The 23,872-nt window shown below is 46.8% G+C and overlaps 1 protein-coding gene across 3 annotated transcripts in view; it reads left to right on the top strand.

Moving 5' to 3' along the window:
- The window catches only part of LOC134927810 (mediator of DNA damage checkpoint protein 1-like), an 840,332-nt gene that overhangs the window by 211,390 nt on the left and 605,070 nt on the right, over positions 1-23,872 (top strand). For all 3 annotated transcript variants that reach the window (XM_063922788.1, XM_063922787.1, XM_063922786.1), the window contains exon 5: positions 4,758-4,838. In XM_063922788.1, the coding sequence (XP_063778858.1) occupies positions 4,758-4,838 (81 nt within the window). The remainder of the gene's footprint in view (positions 1-4,757; positions 4,839-23,872) is intronic.

Here is a 23,872-nt window from a genome sequence, read left to right as displayed (position 1 = left end):
TCGGTAACACGATTCAGCAGGCTCATTCTGCGGCTGGATTGCCGCATCCAAAATCAGTAAAGGCCCATTCCACAAGGAAGGTGGGCTCTTCTTGGGCGGCTGCCCGAGGGGTCTCGGCATTACAGCTTTGCCGAGCAGCTACTTGGTCGGGTTCAAACACTTTTTTGCAAAGTTCTACAAGTTTGATACCCTGGCTGAGGAGGACCTTGTGTTTGCTCATTCGGTGCTGCAGAGTCATCCGCACTCTCCCGCCCGTTTGGGAGCTTTGGTATAATCCCCATGGTCCTTACGGAGTCCCCAGCATCCACTAGGACGTTAGAGAAAATAATATTTTACTTACCGGTAAATCTATTTCTCGTAGTCCGTAGTGGATGCTGGGCGCCCGTCCCAAGTGCGGACTTCTTCTGCAATACTTGTATATAGTTATTGCTTATATAAGGGTTATTTTATGGTTGCATCAAGTTTATCTGATGCTCTGTTTGTTCATACTGTTAACTGGGTAAGGTTATCACGAGTTATACGGTGTGATTGGTATGGCTGGTATGAGTCTTACCCTGGATTCCAAAATCCTTTCCTTGTAATGTCAGCTCTTCCGGGCACAGTTTCCTTGACTGAGGTCTGGAGGAGGGGCATAGAGGGAGGAGCCAGTGCACACCAGTAGTCCTAATTCTTTCTTGGAGTGCCCTGTCTCCTGCGGAGCCCGTCTATTCCCCATGGTCCTTACGGAGTCCCCAGCATCCACTACGGATTACGAGAAATAGATTTACCGGTAAGTAAAATCTTATTTTTTACGCCAGTGCCCCTGGACTTTTCCTATATGGCAGTACCGCTGGACATATACGGCAGCACAGGGACACCACTACTGTACTAATGCAGGACAACACAGCACCACTACAATGGACTCGACTTATTCAGCAGCACTGATATGGCAGCAGAGGACACCACCACTGAACTGAAGCAGCACAACACCGCACCACTGGACTGGACTTATACAGCAGCACTGGACATATGGCAACAGAGGACACCACCACTGTGACTGGACTGATGCAGCACAAGACACGGACACTGTACTGATGCAGGAAACTGAGGACGGAGACACGTCCTCTCGCTACACTCTCCAAAGCTGGAGTGAAAATGGCAGCGATGCGTGGCTCCTTATATGGAATCCAAACCCCGCGAGAATACGACATCGAGATGATGACGTTTTGCCTCGTTTAACTCAAGCCTGACTCAGAGCCGGGCTCTGGTGTGAAGTCCGGTAGGGTTCGGTTCTCAGGTAACCAAACCCGCTCATCTCTACTTTATATGTATGCCGCAAAACTACTGTATTTTAAGCTCATCTTAAAAAAAGAAAAACAAGTTTACTCTAAATCCAGTTTTAAATCCCTTCAGCCCAGTGGTGGAACTTGTGAGTGGTGGGCCCAGATGCAAAATTATTCTTTGGACCCCTCTCCTCCACCCCAAGTTCACAATATGCCACATGGCAGTGGGTGACAAGGAAAGCTACTGTGTAATGGGGAGAGATTGACAGGAAGACAGAGAGCTGGTGAAAGGGAGAGGCAATGGGTTACAGGAGAAGGGTAAGAGGGAGAATCAGTGGGTGATACAGAGAGGCACTGGAGGATGGAGAGGGTGACGGGGTAGAAGGTGAAGGGTAGATGCAGAGGGCATGTGAGGTGTCTGTAGGAGGGAGAAAATGGGGAAAATTGAGTTGAAAGGGTTCACTGGGACATGAAAGGAAAGTATCAGTGGGGGTGACAGCCAGAAAAAAGGGTGTGGTATGGTATGCCGGCGGCTGGGCTCCCGGCGACCAGCATACCGGCGCCGGGATCCCATCCGCCGGCATACTGACCGCCGGCATACCGACAGCGTGGCTAGCGCAAATGAGCCTCTTGCTGGCTCAGTGGCGCACGCTATTTATTCTCCCTCCAGGGGGGTCGTGGACCCCCAAGAGGGAGAAAAAGTGTCGGTATGCCGGCGCCGGTATTCTGTGCGCTGGGATCCTGACAGCCGGCAATCTGAAGACCACCCAGAAAAAAAATAAGCTGCTATAACATGTGAGCTAAAGGAAATGCAAGTGGAAGAATTTAGTGAAGGGATAGAAGATTAATTATATCAGGGAAGAGGACAGAGTAAAGGGATGGAGGAAGAAAGAGGTGTAGGGATAGAGAGAGGGGGTTTGGAGAAAGAGAGGGAGGCAGAGATAAAAGGGGGGCGTAGAGAGGGGCAGACTGAGGGGGGAGAAATGTAGAGACAGGGGAGACAGTGAGAGAGTGGGAAATGGTTAGAGATGACATGGAGAGAAAGGGGGCAGAAACGGAACAGAAAGAAAGAGAGAAAGGGGGGCAGATAGGGGGAAACGGAGGGGTATAGGGTGTATAGTGAGGGGGGAGACGGGGGGAAATAGAGGGAGATGGAGAGGGGGGGTAGAGAGAGAAGGGGATTTTGAGAGAAGCAGGGGGAAGAGAGTAAGGGAGGAGACAGTGAGGAGGGTGAGTGGATAGCGAGGAGAGACGGAGAGAGAGGAGGGGAGCCGGAGAGAGAGAGGGAGGGAGCCGAAGAGAAAGAGGGGGGGGGGGGGACGGGGAGAGAGGAGGGAGATGGGTAGAGGGGGATACATAGAGAGCGGATGGGACAGAGGGAGGGAGTGACCGAGAGAGAGGCTGAACAGCACTTTCCACTTGTACTACAATAGTATTGCTTTTTCCTACCTGGCATCAATAGTGTTTGCAATCGTGCTGCTACTGTGCATGGAGATGGCCCTCCCATGGACTTTTGGCGCTGGTGACTATTAGAACCGGGGTGTAAAAGCAGGTGTACGTGTCAACTGCAATAGAGGGAGGGGCTTGGAATAGTAAAATAAGTCTGGCACATGCAGCATTTGAGTTTAGGGGGAGGCACTGAGGGGAGAGTGTCTCCTCCTCCCCTCCATCCGGGAGTCTCTACCAGAGTCACTGACTGTGCAGTGGCTGTCTTAATGTACAGGGCACTGGCGGTGGGCAGACAGGTGCATCGCTGGTGGCATTAAATTAGTCAGTGAGACTCATTGTAATGCCGGCAACTCGGGATCTTGAACCAGCCCCCCCCGTGGGTACAGTCAGCCCTCTTCCCGTTGCTGATTGTACCAGCTCAGAGCTAAAGCTGCATCACCACCGGGAGCTGGACGCGGGATCACAGAATACCCAGCACCACTCCCCGGCCGCGGCACACTGGCACAACGCACCAATTAGAGGAGAGCTGCGCCATCAAGTCCGGACTGGCAAAGCTCCACCTCCCTATTTTTAAAGCCTGCAGCCGGGCCACAGAGCCATCAATCAATCTAGCAGGCTAGGGATTGGCTGCAGCGGAGTGCGTCCCATGGACCCACCCATGTTTGAAATGTGAGTCCTCTGTCATCAAAATGGAGTAAAATACGCACTATAGCGTGTTTTTGCGAACACTGCCAAGGATACTAAAAGAGCTTAGTGCTGGTACCACCATAAACAGAATTTTTCAATCAGTCACTGGTTACAGGCGTAATTACAGAGGACTGGAAAAGAGCAAACGTAGTCCCGCTGCACAAAAGTGGAAGCAAGGAAGATGCAAGCAACTACCGACCAGTAAGCTTTACATAAGTATAGGGAAACTGATGGAAACACTCTTAAAAGAAAGAGTTGTAGATTTTCTCAAATCCAGCAATTTGCAGAATCCCAAACAGCATGGATTCACTAGGGGGTGATCATGTCAAACAAATCTTATTGACTTTTCTCCTACGTCCTAGAGGATGCTGGGGTCCACATTAGTACCATGGGGTGTGAGGCGGGTGTAGGCAAGTTTCTCATGTAGCTTGTAGAGGCAAGGGAGCTGAGAGATGGGACGGTAGATGGGATGAGTTAGGGTCAGAATTTCGTTTTTTTCAGAATGGGAGTAATCACTGCATGCTTAAACAGTGAAGAAAGATACCAGTAGAGAGAGAGATTACAGATGTTAAGGTTGGAGGTAGCAGGATGTGAAGAGTCTTGATACTTCATCTTCATTTGTGGGATCAAATGAAGAGAAAGTGCCAGAGGGTTCAGGTAGGAAATTGAGTAGGTCACCCGGTTGAGGAGGAGCATGCCTTTTCATCTTGGATCTAATCAATCTTGTCCTTGAAATAGCAAGCTAGATCTTGCTCCTTGATAGTGGCTGATGGGTTGGGTGAAGGAGGGTTGAGAAGGGATTTAAATGTATTAAAAAGTTGTTTGGGGTTAGAGGCATGAGCAGGGCTGAGAGTTTGGAAATTCAGTATGTTTGTTTGGCAGTGTCCAGGACATTATGATAAGAGTGGTAGGAAGTCACTTGGAATAAGAGATTTACGCCATCAGGCTTGGGCTGCCAGGTGTGTAGCTCCCAGGCTTTCTGCCAAGCAGTTGGTATGACAGGTCAGCCTTCTGCCTCGTTTCTCCTGTGGTGGAGGACTCTTCTTTTTCAGAACCAGTGGTCTGACTCTACTACAGAACCTGGGGGTGAGAGACATTGTAAGTCCAGGATTCAGCATAGACCTCCTAAAGTCTTTGTTTATGCACCAGTGGTATTCTTGGAGACAAATATAACATTTTGCCCTATGTAAAGCCTTCCATATCCTTCTTTCAGCAAGAGTAGTTGCATCCGTCTCTGAACTCTATTCATGACTTCTTTTGAAAGCAGCTGAGTAGAATAATATAATCAAATTAATATTTACCATATTTTTTTACTGTTTTGAGTGTAATTCATAGCTCTGTATATTATATTTTGTTTAGGTAATCCAGAGAGTCCAACAAAGCCTGCTGAATCCTTAGAGGATCTATTAAATGCATGCAAAGACACTGAACCTGCAGTAGGTAAGCAGATTAAGTATGAACAATTTTTAAATGGACGTTTTCTTTAAAGATGTCTTTGTAGCCGCATAAGTTTTCAAAAATAGACCCTGCATTCTGCACCCTGAATTTGTGATGCAGAATCGAAGGTCTATCTGTGAATGCTGTTGCTCATAAAAATAAGAATGATTCATTGTAAGACTGATCATTTATTACTGTTGACCATTATATTGGTAGCACAGTTCATGATACGAGCTGGATAAAATTAGCATGCAGACGGTCATATCTATTCTCAGTAGCTGAATTAAATATTGTACTACCTTTATGAAAGTCTTTAACACAGATGAAGTTCCAATCAAAAAAAAAAAATTAAAAAAAAAATTCAGAAAATCAGGTAACTCATCTTTTTTTTTTCTACTGCTTTATCTTGGATTTTGTTTAATTCTTAACTCTGAAATAACTTAACTTGCCATTTGCTGTTCATGCCAGTTGTCTTACAGGTTGGTTATACTCTGGTATTAAGTTAGAGGCTTAACTGTACCGATAGGTACCGTAGTCAGTATACTAATGGAGGATAAGAGAGCATTTGGAAAACAGAAGCTTAGAATTACCTCCAATATTATTTTCTGATATTTGCAAATCTCCTTCAGGGTCCACAGGATCTACCTTGAGGAACGGGCACCAAACGGTCAAAAGCTTTTGGACTCCCAGGATGCAGCGGGCTATCCCCTATAACCCTGCTTCCTGGCTTAGGGAATTCCGTTTTTGTTTGCTGCGGCAGGAGCCGGACCACTGTGAAACTGTGGCTGTTTTTTTGGGGTTTTTTTTGCATCCACAAGCTTTATTATTTTACAGTGCATCTGGAAAGTATTCACAGCGCTTCACTTTTTCCACATTTTGTTATGTTACATTCTTACACCAAACTGTAATAAATAAATTTATTCCTTCATAAATCTACACACAATACCCCATAATAACGTGAATACATTTTTGTGGGGATCAGTAGAGGCCGCGATCCCTGGAGTTAATGTCAGCAGTGGGGACTAAGACGCTTAGTCGTCCTTCCCCCAGTTCATGTACAGTTTCCTCCGAGTTTCCCGCCATAAACTGATATATCCGCTTCCATCTGAGACGCTTAAACATTACAGTTCAGTCAGAGTCGCTGTGCGACTGTATTCACTGGTGCGTCTGGTTCTCTTAGCCGTATAATAGTGGTATGATGAATATGGAAGCAGGGTTTAAGTCGCCCTGTTTCCCGCTCTACCGTGGCAGGTGATACAGCACTGAGTTCCTACTTACCCTGGTGGTTTTGAGTAGTTGATAAAGTGCTTGATGCAAATGAGAAGTTTGTGAACATTTACTGCTGTATAATTTTGCTGTGCTTCTGAATATGCTGGTTCCCCCGGTATAAGGTATTGCAGTAATGTTTTTTCCTACCTACTTATATGTATTGTGTAGTTGTAACTGTGCTCATTTTGCAAATGCATACTAATGCACCTTATCTGACTGACTGCTAGCACTTCTTCTGACTTCAAACTTTGTTTCTGTCAGTTTTGTTTTTCTCTCTATTGATTCATACCCTCATTGCCGGTGCAAAACAGGGTAGGATCGGATTGTACTTCACTATAAAATCATATAAGTAAGGACTGTCACATTGATGCCTAGTTATACACAGAGTGTGATTTATTTGTTGCTATGTCCAAGAAAGGCAAAGGTGAAGAGGCATCTACAGTAACATCACGTTTGTCCTGCAAAGCTAGGTTAACCTCTTAGGACCTGGTACAAGATGGGTTATGTGCTATTTCTTATGGTTTCCATAAAAGCCTTCCTAATAAATTGGCTTCAGCCAGGCACCTGTTCAGACAACCTCCTTGGGCATCTTTTGCACAGATGTTATCTAAATTAGCTGAGCGAATGGCGCCAGCTACTGTACCGGCTATGGGTAACCTATTTAACCCTTACATGCAACATTCCGCCTGGATTATGCCACATCCAGTTCAGGAAATAGTTCAGACCTCGGCTGCTGTTCAGCAAAAACAGGCTGACAGGCCTAAGTGTTTGAAATCAGTTAGACATGGAGCAACATCTTCACAATCCACACATTTTTCAGAATCAGAGGACACTTCAGTTGATGCTGGTACCTCCCATTCTGAATCTGCATCTAGAGATGAAGAGTATCTTACCTCAGTAGATATACCGAAGTTAATTCATGCAGTTAAATCCATTCTGTCTTTAAAGGAGACAGTAGAGCATGTGTTAAAATCTAAGGCTCCTGTGTTTAAACATCCAAAAACTGTTAAAGAAGAATTTCCTAATTCGGATCCGCTGATGGTGTAACCCATGCCTCTTGTATCATTTCCAAGTAAGAAATTTATGATTCCTAAGAAATGGGGTTCTTATTATCCTCTTTCAGCTGTGGACTGTTTAAAAATGGAAGTTCCTCCCAAAGTAGATGCACACGTAGTTTGACTAGTGTGCAAATCTACACTGCCACGGCCTTCAACATCATTAAATGGGGATGTAGTTATATGACCGGTAGTCAGGAGACCGCTGGTCACGACACCTCTGAGAAACCAGACAGTTGGCATGCCAGCTAGCAGGGACTATTCCCCCGCAAGGGGCTTGTTGCGCTCACCCCCCACACCCCACGCCGGCATTCCACTGTCGGGATCCCGGCGGAGGTATGCTGACCCCACCGGTCATGCATACCCAACCCATTAAATGATGTTACAGACAGAAAGATTAATGGTTTTCTTAAAACTGATTTCTCCTTGAAAGGGGTAGTTATTAAGAATCTGTTGGGGTATGATATTAACAATGATACAAAAATAAAAATTTAAGAACAAGTCAGATTTTTACCCATTAAATCCATAGGTTCGAGCATTGATAGTTTTTATAAGACAACATTAGTTGATTTTCAAAACCTTTGTGCCAAAACCACAAAATCTTCTAAGAGGGCAAATAATCTTGATAAATTGGGAAAAAGGGGCACTACAAAAATTAACGAAAGATAGTTCAATCATGATTAAGGCGGCTGATGATGATGGGGGGGGGGGTCTGGTAATTCAGGATAGATCTGACTATATTGAAGCTGAAAGACAAATGAAAGATACAGAATTTTATACAATACTATCCAGAGACCCCACTCCTGGTTTTCTAATAGAGCTTCATGACCACCTCCATAAGGCAGTGAGTGATATTATCTCCAAGGATAAATTTAGGTTTCTTTTCTCTGACGTCCTAGTGGATGCTGGGAACTCCGTAAGGACCATGGGGAATAGACGGGCTCTCTAAAGAAAAGATTAGGTACTATCTGGTGTGCACTGGCTCCTCCCTCTATGCCCCACCTCCAGACCTCAGTTAGAATCTGTGCCCGGCCAGAGCTGGGTGCTCCTAGTGGGCTCTCCTGAGCTTACTAGTAAAGAAAGTATTTATTAGGTTTTTTATTTTCAGTGAGCTTCTGCTGGCAACAGACTCACTGCTACGTGGGACTGAGGGGAGAGAAGCAAACGTACCTGTTCACAGCTAGGTTGCGCTTATAAGGCTACTGGACACCATTAGCTCCAGAGGGTTCGAACACAGGCAGCTGTCCTCGATCGTCCGTTCCCGGAGCCGTGCCGCCGTCCCCCTCGCAGAGCCAGAAGAACAGAAGCTTGAAGACGACGAAATCGGCGGCAGAAGACTCCTGTCTTCATTTAAGGTAGCGCACAGCACCGCAGCTGTGCGCCATTGCTCCCAGCACACTTACACACTCCGGTCACGGTAGGGTGCAGGGCGCTGGGGGGGGTGCCCTGGGCAGCAATTGAAGTACCTTTTGGCAATAAAAATACATATATACAGTCTGGCACTGTATATATGTAAAAACCCCCGCCATTTTTTTTACACAGAAAGTGGGACAGAAGCCCGCCACTGAGGGGGCGTAGGCCTTCTTCCTCAGCACACCAGCGCCATTTTTTCTTCACAGCTCCGCTGGAATCAGCTCCCCAGGCTCTCCCCTGCAGTATCCAGGTACAAGAAGGGTAAAAAAGAGAGGGGGGGCACATAAATTTAGGCGCAAATAAAACATATAAGGCAGCTATTGGGTAATCACTTATTATAAGTGAAAATCCCTGTGTTATATAGCGCTGTGGTGTGTGCTGGCATACTCTCTCTCTGTCTCCCCAAAGGACTTTGTGGGGTCCTGTCCTCAGTCTGAGCATTCCCTGTGTGTGTGCGGTATGTCGGTACGGCTGTGTCGACATGTTTGATGAGGAAGGTTACGTGGAGGCGGAGCAAGGGCAGATAAGTGTGGTGTCGCCCCCGTCGGGGCCGACACCTGATTGGATGGATATGTGGAAGGTCTTAAACGACAATGTCAACTCCTTACATAAAAGGTTTGATGGCGCTGCAGCCTTGGGACAGCCGGGGTCTCAGCCCGCGCCTGCCCAGGCGACTCAGAAACCGTCAGGGGCTCATAAACGCCCTCTATCTCAGATGGTTGACACAGATGTCGACACGGAGTCCGACTCCAGTGTCGACGATGATGAGGCACATTTACAGTCTAAAATGACCAAGGCCATCCGATACATGATTATTGCAATGAAAGATGTATTACACATTTCTGAGATTTACCCTGTTAATACCAAGAGGGTTTATATGTGTGGGGAGAAAAAGCAGCCAGTGACTTTTCCCCCATCTGATGAATGAAATGAATTATGTGAAGCAGTGTACACACACTCTGGTACTCTACTGAGACCTGCTATTGCTTCAGCCTGGATGTGTAGTGCTGTAGCAGCATGGACAGATATTCTGTCAGACGACATAGATTCCCTCGACAGGGATACTGTTTTGCTAACCCTGGGCCATATAAAAGACGTTGTCTTATATATGCGGGATGCTCAGAGGGACATTTGCCTGCTGGGCTCTAGAATTAATGCTATGTCCATTTCTGCCAGGAGGGTCCTATGGACTCGGCAATGGACAGGAGATGCTGATTCTAAAAAAACACATGGAGGTTTTGCCTTATAAGGGTGAGGAATTGTTTGGGGACGGTCTATCGGACCTAGTGTCCACAGCGACAGCTGGAAAGTCGACTTTCTTGCCTCAGGTTTCCTCACAGCCTAAGAAAGCACCGTATTATCAAATGCAGTCCTTTCGTTCTCAGAAAGGCAAGAGGGTCAGGGGCGCATCCTTTCTTGCCAGAGGCAGGGGTAGAGGTAAGAAGCTGCACCATGCAGCCAGTTCCCAGGAACAAAAGTCCTCCCCTGCTTCCACTAAGTACACCACATGACGTTGGGGCTCCACAGGCGGAGCCATGTGCGGTGGGGGCGCGTCTCCGAAACTTCAGCAACCAGTGGGTTCGCTCACAGGTGGATCTCTGGGCTGTACAAATTGTATCTCGGGAATACAAGCTGGAAATCGAAGCGACTCCCCCCCGCCGTTACCTCAAATCAGCCTTGCCAGCTTCCCCCATGGAAAGGGAGGTAGTACTGGCGGCAATTCACAAGCTGTACCTCCAGCAAGTGATTGTCAGGGTCCCCCTCCTTCAACAGGGAAGGGGTTACTATTCCACACTGTTTGTGGTACCGAAACCGGACGGTTCGGTGAGACCCATTCTGAATTTAAAATCCTTGAACACTTATATAAAGAAATTCAAGTTCAAAATGGAATCGCTCAGAGCGGTTATTGCAAGCCTGGAAGAGGGGGATTTTATGGTGTCGCTGTCCCCATTTACCCACTTCACCAGGAGTACCTCAGGTTTGTGGTACAGGACTGTCTTTACCAGTTCCAGACGTTGCCGTTTGGCCTGTCCACGGCACCGAGGATATTTACCAAGGTAATGGCCGAAATGATGATACTCCTTCGGAAGAAGGGAGTTATAGTTATCCCGTACTTGGACGATCTCCTCATAAAGGCGAGGTCCAGAGAGCAGTTGTTGATCAGCGTAGCACTCTCTCAGGAAGTGTTGCAACAGCACGGCTGGATTCTGAATGTTCCAAAGTCGCAGCTGATTCCTACGACGCGTCTGCTTTTCCTGGGCATGATTCTGGACACAGAACAGAAGGTGTTTCTCCCGGTGGAGAAGGCCCAGGAATTAGCATCTCTGGTCAGGGACCTCCTGAAACCAAAACAGGTATCGGTGCATCACTGCACGCGAGTCCTGGGAAAGATGGTGGCTTCATACGAAGCCATTCCCTTCGGCAGGTTCCATGCAAGGATCTTTCAGTGGGATCTGTTGGACAAGTGGTCCGGATCGCATCTTCAGATGCATCGGTTGATAACCCTGTCCCCAAGGGCCAGGGTGTCTCTTCTGTGGTGGCTGCAGAGTGCTCACCTTCTCGAGGGCCGCAGGTTCGGCATACATGACTGGGTCCTGGTGACCACGGATGCAAGCCTCCGAGGATGGGGGGCAGTCACTCTGGGAAGAAACTTCCAAGGGCTGTGGTCAAGTCTGGAGATTTCTCTACACATAAATATACTGGAACTAAGGGCCATTTACAACGCCCTGAGTCAAGCAGAGCCCCTGCTTCGAAACCGGCCAGTGCTGATTCAGTCAGACAACATCACGGCGGTCGCCCATGTAAACCGCCAGGGCGGCACAAGAAGCAGGATGGCAATGGCGGAAGCCACAAAGATTCTTCGGTGGGCGGAGAATCACGTGCAAGCACTTTCAGCAGTGTTCATTCCGAGAGTGGACAACTGGGAAGCAGACTTCCTCAGCAGACACAACCTCCACCCGGGAGAGTGGGGACTTCATCAAGAGGTTTTCACACAGATTGCAAAGCGATGGGAACTGCCACAGGTGGACATGATGGCGTCCCGCCTCAACAAAAAGCTAAAAAGATATTGCGCCAGGTCAAGGGACCCTCAGGCGATAGCTGTTGACGCCCTAGTGACACCGTGGGTGTACCAGTCGGTATATGTGTTTCCTCCTCTTCCTCTCATACCCAAGGTACTGAGAATAGTAAGAAAGAGAGGAGTGAGAACAATACTCATTGTTCCGGTTTGGCCAAGAAGGACTTGGTACCCGGAACTGCAAGAAATGCGCACAGAGGACCCATGGCCTCTGCCTCTCAGACAGGACCTGCTGCAACAAGGGCCCTGTCTGTTCCAAGACTTACCGCGGCTGCGTTTGACGGCATGGCGGTTGAACGCCGGATCCTAGCGGAAAAAGGCATTCCGGATGAAGTTATTCCTACGCTGATAAAGGCTAGGAAGGACGTGACAGCAAAGCATTATCACCGTATATGGCGAAAATATGTTGCTTGGTGTGAGGCCAGAAAGGCCCCTACAGAGGAATTCCAGCTGGGTCGATTCCTGCACTTCCTACAGTCAGGGGTGACTATGGGCCTAAAATTGGGGTCCATAAAGGTCCAGATTTCGGCCCTATCCATTTTCTTTCAAAAAGAACTGGCTTCACTGCCTGAGGTTCAGACGTTTGTTAAGGGAGTGCTGCATATTCAGCCCCCTTTTGTGCCACCAGTGGCACCCTGGGATCTTAACGTTGTGTTGGATTTCCTGAAATCCCACTGGTTTGAGCCACTTAAGACTGTGGAACTAAAGTATCTCACGTGGAAAGTGGTCATGCTGTTGGCCTTAGCATCGGCTAGGCGTGTGTCGGAATTGTCGGCTTTGTCATGTAAAAGCCCATATCTGATCTTCCATATGGACAGGGCAGAATTGAGGACTCGTCCCCAATTTCTCCCAAAGGTGGTATCGTTTCATTTGAACCAACCTATTGTGGTGCCTGCGGCTACTCGGGACTTGGAGGACTCCAAGTTGCTGGACGTAGTCAGGGCTTTGAAAATATATGTTTCCAGAACGGCTGGAGTCAGGAAGACTGACTCGCTGTTTATCCTGCATGCACCCAACAAGCTGGGTGCTCCTGCTTCAAAGCAAACTATTGCTCGCTGGATCTGTAGCACGATTCAGCTGGCTCATTCTGCGGCTGGATTGCCGCATCCAAAATCAGTAAAAGCCCATTCCACAAGGAAGGTGGGCTCTTCTTGGGCGGCTGCCCGAGGGGTCTCGGCTTTACAGCTTTGCCGAGCGGCTACTTGGTCGGGTTTAAACACCTTTGCAAAGTTCTACAAGTTTGATACCCTGGCTGAGGAGGACCTTGTGTTTGCTCATTCGGTGCTGCAGAGTCATCTGCACTCTCCCGCCCGTTTGGGAGCTTTGGTATAATCCCCATGGTCCTTACGGAGTACCCAGCATCCACTAGGACGTCAGAGAAAATAAGAATTTACTCACCGGTAATTCTATTTCTCGTAGTCCGTAGTGGATGCTGGGCGCCCGTCCCAAGTGCGGACTTTCTGCAATACATGTATATAGTTATTGCTTAAATAAGGGTTATTGTTATGAGCCATCCGTTGAGTGAGGCTCAGTTGTTTTTCATACTGTTAACTGGGTAAGGTTATCGCAAGTTGTACGGTGTGATTGGTGTGGCTGGTATGAGTCTTATCCTGGATTCCAATAATCCTTTCCTTGTAATGTCAGCTCTTCCGGGCACAGTTTCCCTAACTGAGGTCTGGAGGAGGGGCATAAAGGGAGGAGCCAGTGCACACCAGATAGTACCTAATCTTTTCTTTAGAGTGCCCAGTCTCCTGCGGAGCCCGTCTATTCCCCATGGTCCTTACGGAGTTCCCAGCATCCACTACGGACTACGAGAAATAGAATTACCGGTGAGTAAATTCTTATTTTTAATCCCCACCCCACTGTTCCCATTTAAAATCCACAAGTCCCTATCTTCCGCCCCGGACCGCCCTATTATTTTCTTTGTCAATTTCCTTAAATCCAATCTTTCATTTTATGTCAACTTCTTCTTGCATCCTCATGTTTCTCTGTTTAGGTCACACATCAAGGACAGAACACATTTTTTAAATCTGGTGAAAGATATCCAATGGAAAGAATCCTACGCTTTTCTAACACTTGATGTACAAGTCAGTACACCAACATCCCCAATGATTTGGGGGTTTGTGCGATAGCTAATTGATTATTGGCAGATGGTGACCTCTTTGAGAAACACAACTGTTAATTCTAGACTCCATTGCCTTCATACTCAAACACAACTATTTTTTATTTTTGGACACTTTCTTCTTTACAGGTGGTGGGAATGGCCATGGGAACCAGGTTCTCCCTTAGTTATGTCAACCTCTACATGGGCGAGGTTGAAGACAGACTCGTGTGGGGTGTGGGTCGACTACGGGGCACCCTGGTTCTCTATGGCCGTTATATAGGTGATCTTTTTATTATTTGGGTCGGGGACAGCATTCTGCTCAATCTGTTGTCACTTATCTTAATTCCAACACTCGCAATTTATCTTTCACTCACTCCATTCACCCCCTCTGCACCAATTTTCTGGATGTCACCTTGGAAATAAAGGGGGATAGGATTTCCACTTCAAATTACTCTAAGGAGGTATGTACAGATGCCTACTTGCACTTTAAAAGTTCTTATCGCCTACCCTGGAAAAAAAACATCCTAAAAGGTCAGCTGACACGCCTGAGAAGAAATTGTTCAGATATTGACTCTTTTGAAGTACAAGCAAAAACTGGTTGAATCATTTACAGCTAGGGGGTATCGATGTCCATTAGTTCAGAAAGCACTCAACGATGTGAAAAATATGGAAAGAGATAAACTTTTGGTTCCCACCAAAAAAGAAAGAGAGAGTAAACAAGAAGAAAATAGAGGTGGGATTTATTTCAACCTGCAATAACTGCCATGCTGAGATTAGAGACATTGGGGGAGATTCAATTGTTTGAAAAGACGGTTGGATGTCTATTTTTTTTCTGTCTATTAGATAGGAAAAAACAGACACCCAACTAACTTTTCAAACATTTGATTACCCCCCATAGTGTCCAAGAACTACAATATTCTCAAATACTTTATCCACCTTTTTGCCACATGATCCCTGGTTTATCTTTTGCAGAAAAAAATCCCTTAGGAATTTGCTAGCACAGAGTCACCTTATAACTATTCCAAAACAAGATACTAGTTCATCAGAAGGAAATGGCTCAAATAGCAACAACTAAAAAGGATTAAAGACTTTTAAATGCGGGAAGAATAGATACATTACCTGCAATTTTATACAAAATCGGACCCAAAATGTTTTTTTGTAGGTGGGACTGAACAGACATATGAAATTGAATGCTTTATTAACTGTGAAACATCTTATGTAATCTACTTGCTTCTATGTGGGTGCAATAAAAATACATTGGTAGAACAACTTGAGCCCTAAAGGTACGGTTTCTTGAGCACCGCAGAAATATACTAAATAGAGTTCAGACACGCAGTGTGTCCAAACACTATGATGATCATCATAATGGTGACCCCAGTTGTCTCAAAGTATTGGGTCCAGAATTCATTCCTAACACAATACGAGGAGGGGGCCGTTACAGTTAACTTTGTAGACAAGAAGTCCTTTGGATGTTTAAAGTGAATAGCATTTTTCCGGATGGATTGAATAAGTCGGTAGAAGTGAACACGGTTATCTAAAATTTGGAGACTGAAATTCTCCCCTCTATTTCAAGCCATTGTGATTATGTACTCATTATACTTGTATTGTCTTTATGAAACTTACCATTATTACATTTTTATCCTTTTTTCTCTGTTCTTTACATATGGTTCCTACCGAAATAAAATACTCACCTGTTCTATAATGGGCAGAATGTATTGATATTTTTTTATTTGAAAAGCTGTTTATGTATTTCCATCAATATATTAAAATGTCTCAAGTCATACAGTATATATTTGCTAGTAATAATAATTGCCATTCACACTAGTTGCCCAAGTCAAGTATAGGGCACTATGAACGATTTTTCTCTGTCATATTCCCCCTATTAATATTGAATACCTACAGATCACGTGATCGCAGTAACAATAACAAAATATCATAACAATAACAAAAAACAATAGCAATAACAATAGCAATAACAAAAAATCATATTACCAGAGGTGTTATCCAATAAATTTGGCACTCCAGTTTTTAATAATATAATACTATTTAGTGCTGAATACTGTTCAGTAATTTGCTGCACCATATTATATTAAACTTTGTGGTAGCAGTTATATACGAACGCTATCTGTGGTTCACGAACCGGAAGTCACGTGACTGCATTTGTGTTCCATTGTCTTGAAGTTACATATGAACGCTGTTTGTGGGTCACGGACCGGAGGTCACGTGACTGCATCTGTGTTTCACTGTCCAGAAGCCTTTTGCCTCATCTAGTAACGAACGGAAGGTGTGGTTCACTGACCAGAAATCACGTGACCACGCCTATGTTCTAATACTTGGAAGTAACGCCTGGTAAGTTTTTAAAAACCTTCCCTTTTTCATTAGTTTTGAGACAGTTTAAACATTAAAACACTGTCTTCATTGTTAAGTCTGCCTCTGAGTCATATTAAAGTTGCTCATGTTTATGTGTGTCTATTTTAATGAATGTAATCTGTAACTGGATGGCTTGGTTGAACAGGTGCTAACTAATACCCATTTGGAGTATAAATATGGTGTCAGGCCACTCAGTATGTCACCTTGAGAAAGCTGCATTTATTAGCAGAGAAACGCGTCACCTTTACAAGAGTGAACAACTATCGTTTTGTGCTTGGACCAATACTGGACTGAAGAATTAGCTAAGCAGAGCTATTGGACTTTGAACGGTTACATTTACCAACATCAGAATTGGACTCCACTTCCGAATAAAATCACCGTATTTCTGGTGAGGATCCCGAGTTTTATCCATGTATCTTGCATATGGGACTATACCTCCAGCGGTGCACTTGTTATATTCATCCTATGGACTGTGCTATCAGTTCTCAGAATAACTTTACGATCCATTATATTTGCCTGCTGTCCAGTTTACATTTCTCTGACGTCCTAGTGGATGCTGGGGACTTCGTAAGGACCATGGAGAATAGACGGGCTCCGCAGGAGACTGGGCACACTATAAGAAAGATTTGGTACTACCTGGTGTGCACTGGCTCCTCCCTCTATGCCCCTCCTCCAGACCTCAGTTAGATTTCTGTGCCCGGCCGAGCTGGATGCACACTAGGGGCTCTCCTGAGCTCCTAGAAAGAAAGTATATGTAAGGTTTTTTATTTTACAGTGAGACCTGCTGGCAACAGGCTCACTGCAACGAGGGACTAAGGGGAGAAGAAGCGAACCTACCTGCTTGCAGCTAGCTTGGGCTTCTTAGGCTACTGGACACCATTAGCTCCAGAGGGATCGACCGCAGGACCCGTCCTTGGTGTTCGTTCCCGGAGCCGCGCCGCCGTCCCCCTTACAGAGCCAGAAGCAAGAAGATGGTCCGGAAAATCGGCGGCAGAAGACTTCAGTCTTCACCAAGGTAGCGCACAGCACTGCAGCTGTGCGCCATTGCTCCTCATACACACTTCACACTCCGGTCACTGAGGGTGCAGGGCGCTGGGGGGGGGCGCCCTGAGCAGCAATAAAATCACCTTGGCTGGCAAAATAACCACAATATATAGCCCCAGAGGCTATATATGTGGTAATTACCCCTGCCAGAATACAGAAAAAAGCGGGAGAAAAGTCAGCCGAAAAAGGGGCGGAGCCATCTCCCTCAGCACACTGGCGCCATTTCTCCCTCACAGTTCCGCTGGAAGGAAGCTCCCTGACTCTCCCCTGCAGTCTACACTACAGAAAAGGGTAAAAAAAGAGAGGGGGGGGCACAAATTTGAGGCGCAGTAAATATTATAGCAGCTATAGGGGACATAATTCAGTTAGTCCCTGCATTATATAGCGCTCTGGTGTGTGCTGGCATACTCTCTCTCTGTCTCCCCAAAGGGCTTTTGTGGGGTCCTGTCTCCTTTAAGAGCATTCCCTGTGTGTGTGTGCGGTGCCGGTACGGCTGTGTCGACATGTTTGATGAGGAGACTTATGTGGAGGCAGAGCAGATGCCTATAAATGTGATGTCACCCCCTGCGGGGCAGACACCTGAGTGGATGGACTTATGGAAGGAATTACGTGCAAGTGTCGACTCCTTACATAAAAAATTTGACGACATGCCAAATGCGGGACAGCCGGCTTCTCAGCTCGTGCCTGCCCAGGCAATTCAAAGGCCATCCGGGGCTCTAAAACGCCCACTACCTCAGATGTCGACACGGATACTGATACCAGTGTCGACGACGATGAGTCAAATTTAATGTCCACTAGGGCCATTCGTTGCATGATTGAGGCGATGAAAGAGGTTTTACACATTTCTGATATAAACCCAGGTACCTCAAAAAAGGGTATTATGTTTGGGGAGTCAAAGCTACCAATAGTTTTTCCCCCATCTGAAGAATTAAATGAAGTGTGTGAAGAAGCGTGGGCTTTCCCTGATAAAAAAATTGGTGATTTCAAAAAAATTACTAATGGCGTTCCCTTTCTCGCCAGAGGATAGGTCACGTTGGGAAACTCCCCCTAGGGTGGATAAAGCGCTCACACGTTTGTCTAAAAAGGTGGCACTACCGTCTCCGGATACGGCCGCCCTAAAGGAACCTGCTGATAGAAAGCAGGAGGCTATCCTAAAGTCTATATATACACACACTGGTGTTATACTGAGACCAGCTATTGCTTCAGCGTGGATGTGCAGTGCTGCTGCTGCTTGGTCAGATTCCCTGTCAGAAAATATTGACACCCTGGACAGGGACACTATATTGCTAACCGTAGAGCATATAAAAGACTCAGTCTTGTACATGAGAGATGCACAGAGGGAGATCTGCCGGCTGGCATCTAGAATAAGTGCATTGTCCATTTCTGCTAGGAGAGGCTTATGGACTCGGCAGTGGACAGGGGATGCAGATTCTAAAAGGCACATGGAAGTTTTGCCTTATAAGGGTGAGGAGTTATTCGGGGATGGTCTCTCAGACCTTGTTTCCACAGCAACAGCTGGGAAGTCAGCATTTTTGCCCCATGTCCCCTCACAGCCTAAGAAAGCGCCGTATTATCAGGTACAGTCCTTTCGACCCCAGAAAAACAGGCGGGGAAAAGGCAGGTCCTTTCTGTCTAGAGGCAGAGGAAGGGGAAAAAAGCTGCACCACGCAGCAGGTTCCCAGGAACAAAAGTCCTCCCCCGCTTCTTCCAAATCCGCCGCATGACGGTGGGGCTCCGCAGGCGGAGCCAGGTACGGTGGGGGGCCGCCTCAAAAATTTCAGTGATCAGTGGGTTCGCTCACGGGTGGATCCCTGGATCCTTCAAGTAGTATCTCAGGGGTACAAGCTGGAATTCGAGGCGCCTCCCTCCCGCCGTTTCCTCAAATCGGCCTTACCGACAACTCCCTCGGGCAGGGAGGCTGTGCTAGAGGCAATTCACAAGCTGTATTCCCAGCAGGTGATAGTCAAAGTACCCCTACTTCAACAAGGACGGGGTTACTATTCCACACTGTTTGTGGTACCGAAACCGGACGGTTCGGTGAGACCCATTTTAAATTTGAAATCCTTGAACACATACATAAAAAGATTCAAGTTCAAGATGGAATCGCTCAGGGCGGTTATTGCAAGCCTGGACGAGGGGGATTACATGGTATCCCTGGACATCAAGGATGCTTACCTGCATGTCCCAATTTACCTTCCTCACCAGGAGTACCTCAGATTTGTGGTACAGGATTGCCATTACCAATTCCAGACACTACCGTTTGGACTGTCCACGGCACCGGGGGTATTTACCAAGGTAATGGCAGAAATGATGATACTCCTTCGAAAAAAGGGAGTTTTAATTATCCCGTACTTGGACGATCTCCTAATAAAGGCGAGGTCCAGGGAGCAGTTACTGGTCGGAGTAGCACTATCTCGGGAAGTGCTACAACAGCATGGCTGGATTCTAAACATTCCAAAGTCACAACTGGTTCCTTCCACACGCTTACTGTTCCTGGGGATGATTCTGGACACAGAACAGAAAAAAGTGTTTCTCCCGCAGGAGAAAGCCAAGGAGCTGTCATCTCTAGTCAGAGACCTCCTAAAACCAAAACGGGTATCGGTGCATCACTGCACACGAGTCCTGGGAAAAATGGTGGCTTCGTACGAAGCAATTCCATTCGGCAGGTTCCATGCAAGGACCTTCCAGTGGGACCTCTTGGACAAGTGGTCGGGATCGCATCTTCAGATGCATCAACTGATAACCCTGTCTCCAAGGACCAGGGTGTCTCTACTGTGGTGGCTGCAGAGTGCTCATCTTCTAGAGGGCCGCAGATTTGGCATACAGGACTGGGTCCTGGTGACCACGGATGCCAGCCTTCGGGGCTGGGGCGCAGTCACACAGGGAAGAAATTTCCAGGGACTTTGGTCAAGTCAGGAGTCGTCCCTACACATAAACATTCTGGAACTGAGGCCCATTTACAATGCCCTAAGTCAGGCAAGGCCCCTGCTTCAAAACCAGCCGGTTCTGATCCAATCAGACAACATCACGGCAGTCGCCCATGTAAACCGACAGGGCAGCACAAGAAGCAGGGTGGCGATGGCAGAAGCCACAAGGATTCTCCGATGGGCGGAAAATCACGTAATAGCACTGTCAGCAGTGTTCATTCCGGGAGTGGACAACTGGGAAGCAGACTTCCTCAGCAGACACGACCTCCACCCGGGAGAGTGGGGACTTCATCCAGAAGTCTTCCTACTGTTGGTAAACCGTTGGGAAAGGCCACAGGTGGACATGATGGCGTCCCGCCTTAACAAAAAGCTAAAGAGATATTGCGCCAGGTCAAGGGACCCTCAGGCGATAGCTGTGGACGCTCTAGTGACACCGTGGGTGTTCCAGTCGGTTTATGTGTTCCCTCCTCTGCCTCTCATACCAAAGGTACTGAGAATAATAAGAAGGCGAGGAGTAAGAACGATACTCGTGGTTTCCGGATTGGCCAAGAAGAGCTTAGTACCCGGAACTTCAAGAAATGTTATCAGAGGACCCATGGCCTCTACCGCTCAGACAGGATCTGCTACAGCAGGGGCCCTATCTGTTCCAAGACTTACCGCGGCTGCGTTTGACGGCATGGTGGTTGAATTCCGGAATGCCCTTTTCCTTTAGGATCCGGAGGAAGTCATTCCTACGCTGATAAAAGCCAGGAAAGAAGTAACCGCAAACCATTATCACCGCATTTGGCGAAAATGTTGCGTGGTGTGAGGCCAGGAAGGCCCCTACAGAGGAATTTCAGCTGGGTCATTTTCTGCACTTCCTACAGTCAGGAGTGACTATGGGCCTAAAATTGGGTTCCATTAAGGTCCAGATTTTGGCTCTGTCGATTTTCTTCCAGAAAGAACTGGCTTCACTGCCTGAAGTTCAGACTTTTGTAAAGGGAGTGCTTCATATTCAACCCCCTTTTGTGCCTCCTGTGGCACCTTGGGATCTCAATGTGGTGTTGAGTTTCCTAAAATCACATTGGTTTGAACCACTTAAACCGTGGATCTGAAATATCTCACGTGGAAAGTGGTCATGTTATTGGCCTTGGCTTCGGCCAGGCGTGTGTCAGAATTGGCGGCTTTGTCATGTAAAAGCCCTTATCTGATTTTCCATATGGATAGGGCAGAATTGAGGACTCGTCCCCAGTTTCTCCCTAAGGTAGTATCAGCTTTTCACTTGAACCAACCTATTGTGGTGCCTGCGGCTACTAGGGACTTGGAGGATTCCAAGTTACTGGACGTAGTCAGGGCCTTGAAAATTTATGTTTCCAGGACGGCTGGAGTCAGGAAAACTGACTCGCTTTTTATCCTGTATGCACCCAACAAAATAGGTGCTCCTGCTTCTAAGCAGACTATTGCTCGCTGGATTTGTAGCACAATTCAGCTGGCGCATTCTGCGGCTGGATTGCCGCATCCTAAATCAGTGAAAGCCCATTCCACGAGGAAGGTGGGCTCATCTTGGGCGGCTGCCCGAGGGGTCTCTGCTTTACAACTTTGCCGAGCTGCAACTTGGTCAGGGGCAAACACGTTTGCTAAATTCTACAAATTTGATACCCTGGCTGAGGAGGACTTTGAGTTCTCTCATTCGGTGCTGCAGAGTCATCCGCACTCTCCCGCCCGTTTGGGAGCTTTGGTATAATCCCCATGGTCCTTACGGAGTCCCCAGCATCCACTAGGACGTCAGAGAAAATAAGAATTTACTCACCGGTAATTCTATTTCTCGTAGTCCGTAGTGGATGCTGGGCGCCCATCCCAAGTGCGGATTGTCTGCAATACTTGTATATAGTTATTGCCTAACTAAAGGGTTATTGTTGAGCCATCTGTTGAGAGGCTCAGTTATATTTCATACTGTTAACTGGGTTTAATATCACGAGTTATACGGTGTGATTGGTGTGGCTGGTATGAGTCTTACCCGGGATTCAAAATCCTTCCTTATTGTGTCAGCTCTTCCGGGCACAGTATCCTAACTGAGGTCTGGAGGAGGGGCATAGAGGGAGGAGCCAGTGCACACCAGGTAGTACCAAATCTTTCTTAGTGTGCCCAGTCTCCTGCGGAGCCCGTCTATTCCCCATGGTCCTTACGGAGTCCCCAGCATCCACTACGGACTACGAGAAATAGAATTACCGGTGAGTAAATTCTTATTTTTCAGGAACAAGCCCTGTTAATTGTATAGCCTATTATTGGTGACTAGGAGTGTTTACAAATTCAATTTTCTATTGTGTATTGTTTTAAAACATTATTGTCTTTTGTTACATTTTCAACCATCCATCTAATATTTAGCCACACCAATCCATAGAGCTGCTATTCTTTTAGTATTGCAGTTACTAGTCCAGCTATGGCCACACCTTGGGTGGCTAAAGCAGTGGTAGGCTGGGCAGAAGCACTGGAAGATGATCTATTCATGGCAACAAAAGAACAGTTATCCCATCTTGCAGGCAGCTGCTTTTATGGAAGAAACAGCCCTGGATATGGGTATAGTATCTTCTCAAGCATCAGCTTCCTCAGTAGCAGCTCACAGAGCTGTCTCTCTACGTGCATGGAAAGCTGACTCTGAATCCAAGAAGGTAATGGAATCCTTGCCTTTTGTTGGAAATATTGTTTGGTACAGAATTAGACAATATTCTTGTGTCTTAAGCATACTCCAAAAAAAGTGAAGTTTCCTTCAAAATATAAAGTTAAACCTAGATTTCCGGCTTTCTGGTCCTATCGGACCCAAGGTAAAGCAAAGGGAAAGGTTTACAGCAGACAGTCTCAATCCGATAAATCTGGTAAGACTAAGACCAAACAGGCTTGAACAACTAGATGCCGGGCTTTTAAACCAGAAGATAATCAGTCTGCCTGATGGCACGGGCCTCCACCCAGGGGACCCCAGGGTGGGAGGCTGACTTCTATTTGCACAGGTCTGGCAGCAGTCCACCACAGATGTCTGGGTGCAAGAAGCGGTGTCTCACGGTTACTTCTTCTCCTTCAAGAAATGCCCCCCTCAAAATGATTCTGTACCAGCCAGTCTGGTGGAAATGAAGGCCAGGGCCCTACAAGAGGCAGTCCAGAAGTTGATACAATCAGGAGTGAGAGTACCGGTTCCATCAGCACAGCAGGAACGAGGTTATTATTCCAACCTGCTTCTAGTGCAGAAACCAAATGGGTCCTACCGGCCCGTTCTCAATCTCAGAGCTCTGAACAAACCTATTTGGGTGCCTCGATTTCATATGGAAACCTTGTGTTCCATTATCCTGCCAATGGAGTCGGGAGATTTTATGGTGTCTCTGGATATTCTGGAAGCTTGCCTACAGTGCTATCTCAGGTTCGCTATCCTCCAGCAACATTTCCAGTTTCTGGCACTGCCCTTGGACTGGCTACTGCTCCAAGGGTATTTTCCAAGATTATGGTGGTTATGGCAACTTATCTTCGTCATCCGGGAATAAGGATTTTCCCATATCTAGATGATTTACCAACCCAGGCCCAGTCCCAGGAAACTCTGCAATGCCATCTTCAAGTGACAATAGCCTGCCTACAGGCTCACGGCTGGCTCATAAATTGGGCGAAGTCCTCCTTAGTTCCGTCACAACGGATGACGCATCTGGGGTCTATATTTGATACAAGTCTTCAGAGAATCTTTCTACCCCTGGACAAAATATCCGCAATACAGATGAGAATTCGTGGATTGCTACACAGTCGGACAGTATCCAACCATG

Source organism: Pseudophryne corroboree, chromosome 5 (assembly GCF_028390025.1).
Source record: "Pseudophryne corroboree isolate aPseCor3 chromosome 5, aPseCor3.hap2, whole genome shotgun sequence".
Lineage (NCBI taxonomy): Eukaryota > Metazoa > Chordata > Amphibia > Anura > Myobatrachidae > Pseudophryne > Pseudophryne corroboree.
The sequence above is the reverse complement of the archived record's forward strand: the minus strand, read 5'-3'. Positions and strand labels throughout refer to the sequence as shown.